This window comes from Aedes albopictus, chromosome 2, assembly GCF_035046485.1.
Source record: "Aedes albopictus strain Foshan chromosome 2, AalbF5, whole genome shotgun sequence".
Classification (NCBI taxonomy): domain Eukaryota; kingdom Metazoa; phylum Arthropoda; class Insecta; order Diptera; family Culicidae; genus Aedes; species Aedes albopictus.
The window spans coordinates 202,705,155-202,711,876 of NC_085137.1; the positions used below are offsets into that span (position 1 = coordinate 202,705,155).

The following is a 6,722-nucleotide window of genomic DNA, read 5'->3' on the forward strand; positions in this document are numbered from 1 at the left end:
TGCGATTTTTTCATTTCATTTCAGTCACCGTGAATTAATGTGCGAAGCGCATACAGCCGAGCAGTAAACTCGCGGGTATTAAGCAAAATTATACTGAGGGTAAGAGAACTTCCAGAGACTTCCGGAAAGTTCTCGAAAATTAAAGTAGTTTGATAATTCAGAACATTCCAGAACGTTCTTTTTTTCTGGAACTTTCAGTAATTCCAACAAAATTAGCAGCGGAGAAGCATGCTTTGTTCCAATTGGGACGTTATGCCAAGAAGAAGAAGATGTTTCATAATATTGCATCTTTTTTCTGGAGCGTCCAGAAACTTCTAGAAGGTCTCGAATATTTAAGAAATTCAATACTCCGGAAAATTCCAGAACCTTCTTCTTCTATTTTCTGGAGCTTTCAGTAACTTCCAGAAAGTTCTTGGAATGTTCATAATATTCATGTTCCGGATCATTCCAAAACAGTTCTTCTTATTATTTCTAAAGTGATACAGCTATTGTGAAACATTTCAATGAACCATTTCGAAGCGTGACGGAAGGACAGACAACTCTGGGCTTTTATATATATGATAGGGTCTAGGATCATTTAGGCAGGAGCACCTTTTTTGGGCACTTGCTGCTATAACTCAGTTAATTCCAAACCGATTGACTTGAATTGTTGCACATAGCTAGATACTATGCGTATCTGATCATGTCTCAAAAATCAAGTCAATCGATTCTAAATTGACTGAGTCATAGACACAAGTGCCCAAAATAGGTGATCCTGCCCAAATGGTTCCAGACCCTATGCCGCTGGAACTCATAAAGCAATTTTACAATCGCGGAGGGCATTATTAAGCTTGGAATTAAGATTGGAAATATTTTACTACATGACAAATTCTAATTAATTTCATAAAAGTGTCTTCAATGGTAATGTCCCAACACACACATTCTGTATTGTAAAACTAACTAAAATGTGATGAAAACAACGATTACTAATAGTAAATGGAGAATGTTCTCATATATGGCTTGCATTTTTTTAGGGTTGTATTGTTTTGAACAGTCGTGAACTTAAACCATGTTTTCTGCACAATGCCAGCTTCAATTCATTGTTTTGAAATAGGTTTGTTTTATTCAATAAAGTTATCAATTTTACCACCTTGGTATGGCTAGAAGATTCTTCGAAACATTAAGTGCATATAGACAACCCACGAAAACACTGGAAACGTTTTTTTTTTGTACTGATCGCAAAATATAAATGTATTAGATTTTATTTTTATTTTTACACAGGCTTACCACGTTAGTAATTTGAAAAATCGACCGGATTTTCTTCTCGAAAATTTGAATTCAATTATTTAGATCATAAGTGTAGAATTTCGAAGTTTAATCAAAGTGAAATAGTTATTTTGTTATTATTAGATAAGGATAGGGGTTTGCTTTTTGTGATTGAATTAAGAGAAAACTTCAAGAATTTGTATTATATTTGTCATATTTGATTCTTCCCCGATATGTATCAATGAAACGGAATGTCGTAATAGGCTGAAATTTTGACTAGTTATTTATCAAAGTTACTTCTTAGATCTGTGAACATTTCAGCGGTACACAAAATTGCATTTCAAAGATATTGTATTTCAAAAGTGTTTTTGATGATTTCTGAAGCTCGTGTCAAACCTTCAAAAATTAATAAAATTCAAACTCATCTCAAAAAGTTTCTTGGGGTGCTCCAACAGATTTGAAAATGGCATCTTTCTAGATTTTCCATGCGCTTGTATGCCCTACTAATGGGGTCTCTGATCACGGCAAAAGTTTTTTTTTGTCGTACAGTGTAATTCTAGTTCAAGTTCTAGGTCTAGTTCTAGTTCGAGTTCTTGTTCTAGTTCAAGCTCTATTCTAGTTCGAGTTCTTATTCTAGTTCTACTTCTAATTCTACTCCCACTTCTAGTTCTAGTTTTACTTCTAATTCGAGTTCTACTTTTACTACGAGTTCTTCTTCTACTTCGAGTTCTAATTCTAGTTCTAGAAGTTCTACTTTCAGATCTACTTCTACTTCCACTTCGAGTTCTTGTTATAGTTATACTTCTACTTCTACTTCGAATTCTAGTTCTTGTTATAGTTCTACTTCTACTTCGAATTCTAGTTCTTGTTATAGTTCTACTTCTAGCACAGAGAACAGACGTCTATCTTTGCTTTCTGCTTTGTGTAAAACTTTGTAACGATAATGTCAGAGTATGTCGTTATGCTCCCGTTGCGTGGCGCTAGCCTCCCATCATCTAAGCTGTCGTGTTGACATTTTTGTTTCCGGTGTTCGCCGTTTTCGGTATATGAGCGCTCGTGCCACTTTTTGGGCTAGTGTGTTTCAACGATGAACACTGCCATCGTGTGGTCAAATCGAGTTTATATGTCGGACAGTCTCCGCTGATAGCGTTGAGGTACACCAAAGGATACAACTCCATCCTTTACACGCGATTTCGATGTATTTTTGTTCGAGCTTAAACGTCTGTTCACTGTGTTTCTAGTTCTACTTCTACTTCGAGTTCTACTTTTACTTCTAGTTCTAGCTCAAGTTCTAATTCGAGATCTTATTCTAGTTCTTGTTATAGTGCTAGTTCTAGTTCTACCTCTAGTTCTTCTTCAACTTGGAGTTCTACTTCTACTTCAAGTTCTACCTCTAGTTCCACTTCTAGTTCTAATTCAAGTTCTAGTTATGCTTCTAGTTCGACTTCTATTTTTAGTTCTACTTCTAATTCTAGTTCTACTTCTACATATAGTTTTACTTCAAGTTCTAGTTTCAGTAGAAAGTTAACATATTACATTGAAGAGCAAAACCACCCATATCTGTTACGGAAAAAGCGGCAGAGGAGGAATATTTTCCCAGCAGTATAGGATGCTTTTTCACTCTGGCCGCCTCGCATCTCTGCCGATCGCCGAACTGAGTTTGCGGCAGAAACAATTTTCCTCGTTTATTTTGCTATTAAAGCCATAAACTAATATATTAACAAAGTAGAAAGGAAACTGTTGCCTTGTACCATCATCCGTTGACCGACGTCGGCTGGCTGCTTGGCTGCCTGTCGGATGGTTTCGTCGGATGCGCGTCCGTGGACTACTGCGGCAGAGAACGTGTGCAATGTATCGGACAACTATGAAAATGGGGTTACTTTTACTTCAGCACTTCGCAGAAATAGGTGAAATGGGAATATGCAGTGATGTACTGCTGTTTCGTTGTTGGCGTTGTTCTGCTTGGGTTGGGGGGAGGAGGGCGGGGGGCTGGGGTATCGAGTTCGAGCGGAAGTGAGGGAAGTCATGGTGTTTGGTTTGCTCCCAGGATGCTGCAGCTGCTGGCTATTACCAGAGAGACGGCGGCGACGGCGTCAGACATATTGCTGAACTAAATTGATTGTGAGGCCATTCCATTACGTGGGGCTATTTGTAGATTAATGCGGGTGGTGTAATAATGAAGGAAATATTCTCGCTAATTTGATCGCTGTCGGAACAAGGGCCTTTGGGATGTGTCTGTTCTGAGAACAGATCTCTCTATAAGCACAAAAGGTAAGTGTTTTGACTTCGTCTAAGTTCTATATTTTATGCAAATAGTTCATTATTCCGGCTATATAGTATTTCTGTCAGATGTATTGTGCAATGCAATGGCTATTAGACGTGTTCAACATGGTAATTTTTCCGGAATATAGATTTTTTGATACCGTCAGTGGGGGTGTCATTGGGCCAAAATTGCATAGTTCATCTCTTAGTAGGTCGTTACAACAATATTTTAGCTCTAAATCAATGTTGTATTCGGTAGACACGTTCATTTTTATACTGTTTAGGATTGTTTAAAGTGAAAATGTTTTAAATTTAATTTTGACAATGATATAGCTTAAATGAAATTAGCCCAATTCCACCCTTTCTAGGGGGTGACATTGGGCCAAACACTAAAATTCAAACAAAACAGTTAAATGTGAGATAAAATCGCTTGAAAATTGAAACTATCAAATATATAGATACTTACCCACAACCTCTCAGTGTCTAGTCACTTCAAAATAACATCACAGACAAACAAACGTAACAATTTTACCACATTCATTGTAAACGATCAACGTTCCTACACAATATATCCGATATCACATAAATATAACTCAATCTAACATTCTCTAAAGACGAAAGTAATATTTCTTTATCATCTGCCTAGCAACTGATATGCGTGAATTTTAATTTTGCATGCACCTAACATTTATTTCCCAAATTTTACACCGTATTGTGCATAAAATAATGTCGTTTTAATTCGCATTTGTAAGGTTCTCGTACTGATTGCATTGCTTTTATATGGCCCAAAGTCGCCCCCAAAACAAAGTACCGTAATCCGGGGTCAAATTGATCACTTTAAAACAACTTTTGCGGATAACATCAGTGCCTGTTCAAATATTGCCAAAAGAATTTTTGTGAAACCAGTACCCAGTGGATCTACATGGAACCATGTGACAGAATTTTGTTCAACAAATTTAAACTTTAAGTTAAATAACTCCAAATATCAAAATATTGGAAATGCCACTTTGGGGCGAAATTGATCAGTATACTTTGGGGCGAAATTGATCAGTATAGTTAAGCATCGGTTGGACAGGGAAATTTCCTACACCGCTTAATTTTGCTCTTCTAAAACCGAATAACGCGTCTGAAATCTTACAACAAGTGAATTTAATACTTTAAATACAAAATTAAATTTTGAAATTTCCCCCTTAAACGCCTAAAGGTAGGCAATTTCATTTGAAATAAGTGATTTCTATTACAATAAATGACTATTTCTTCATAAAATGAACTTTTGATAACTATTTCATGTTCTGATTAGCTGCATAACACCCCAACCAAGGCTCCACGAAAATGTTAAAATAGAAAATTCACGGGAAGTCCTATTAGCAATTGATTGTTTAGTAGCAATGATTTCAGCTAAATGAGAAATACATTGCGAATGCCTTGAAAATATAAGGCAAAACTAACTTTTTTCAAAAAATTAAAAGTCTACACTCATCTCTAGACATCTACGAATCAGATGACGTAAAAAGTTTAAGATCATTACGACGCTTAAGAGTTCCTAGTATGGAATTATAATGTAGTACCCGAGTGATTAATTTCACCCCGCTGATCAATTTGACCCCGGTTTACGGTATTTGTACTGCAGCTTGAGTAAATAAGTTTTTAATGCAAAATAGCATACAAAACCAAGAAAACTTATTATACTTTTCAAAACAACTACCCAACACACCGCGAAAATAGTAATTCATTACATGTTCGGTTTTCAGCTGTTTTCTGCTGGGCATTTTAAAACAAGGATATTGTACAGTACGCCTAACCATAAAATTCACATCAAGTTTTCTTAATAGAAAATTGACTAAATGTGACTTTTTTCTACATCGGATGGTCAACGCTAGTTATATTTACCGTATACCATCCACTTTTTGATAATCACTTTGATTAATGTTAGTATTTTGAGCGAAACATCTTTCTTGATTTTTGGCCCAAAGTTACCCCCCAGGCCCAATGTCACCCCGACTGGCGGTATGGGATGAGAAAAAAAAGAACAGGGGTTTGGGACCCTAGAAGCGTCATAGTGAAAGATTTTTTGAAAAATATTGAACCGGGCCTTCACAGTTTAGGCCCGGCACAGCCGCTCCTACTCGAAATAGACCTACAGGTGATGGCCAAAATGTTTGGGATAGGCCACTTTTTTTCTCCCACAAAAAAATTAAACATGCTGTAATTTTTCATAGAGTGCATCAAAAAATCTCAAATTTTGACTGTTTGTCAACCTATTATACGTGCATCATTGGTACAAATTTGGGCTCGATTGAATAATTTTTCGCAAAGTTAGAACCGTTCGGGTAAAACACTATTTTTTAGACAATTGGACATTTTTGAACTGTCATATCTCGGAAACCAGTGAACCGAATTACCTTTTATCCAAGCTTTTATCGTCCCAAGAAATTGTGCAAAATTTAGGCGCGATTGGTCGCCTGTCCACATTTTGCATTGCTTTTGAAATTTGCTTGGAGTTTTAAAAGGGAAAACATACTTTTTTGCATTTTCCTAATGATATGCTTAAATTTGTTTTGAATTATGTGACCAACGATATGTATTAAATTTTAGACTAGGGGATGCTGATCAATATTTCCGAAGAGAGTAAAGCGCTAGGTTGATACATCGAGTTGGGGGTTTTCGGTGTGGGGTGGGTCTTACTCTCCGGACTTCCTATCGGGGATGCCCACCGGTGCCCTTTGGTTTCTTCTCGGTTAAGAATTTTTGGTTGGTAAGAGAATCACTGGAATACGCTACGGATGAGGTAGGTATGCGAGAAATCCAAAGCTTTTTGTTGGGAATTTTTCCTTGGTTTACCGTTCTGCGCTTGTTTTCGGTGGTTTGGTACGATGATCGGTCTGGTCCTTTCGTATTTTGTTGGGTCCTCGGTTGCCTGGGATCCGTGCTGTGGAGTATGTCTGCTTTTGGTGCTGCCGTCCTGCTTCCTTTGCCGGCCTGGTGCAGGGGTCGGTTCGGCCATTCTGGTCCCAACAAAGCTTCCAGTTGGCCGTCGCCCCTTCTGCCAGTGGCATTTTCTTCAGTGTTCCTTCCGTCCTCATTTCCTGCTTTGGAGCTTTTCCTGACTTCGCCCGCCTGGTGCGCGAGTCGTTTCGGCCATTCTGGTCCCCGTCCGGCTTCCGGATGGCCGCCGCTCACGCTGCCAGTGGCTGCGTTCATCCGGTTTTCCCAGG

At 37.9% G+C, this 6,722-nt stretch overlaps 1 protein-coding gene across 1 annotated transcript in view; it reads left to right on the forward strand.

Moving 5' to 3' along the window:
* Positions 1-6,107, forward strand: part of LOC134288789 (uncharacterized protein DDB_G0271670-like) — a 105,588-nt gene extending 99,481 nt beyond the window's left edge. Inside the window, exons 4-6 of the mRNA XM_062854664.1 lie at positions 1,848-1,863; positions 1,913-2,106; positions 6,103-6,107. Of these exons, the coding sequence (XP_062710648.1) occupies positions 1,848-1,863; positions 1,913-2,106; positions 6,103-6,107 (215 nt within the window). The remainder of the gene's footprint in view (positions 1-1,847; positions 1,864-1,912; positions 2,107-6,102) is intronic.
* The last annotated feature ends 615 nt before the right edge of the window (positions 6,108-6,722 follow it).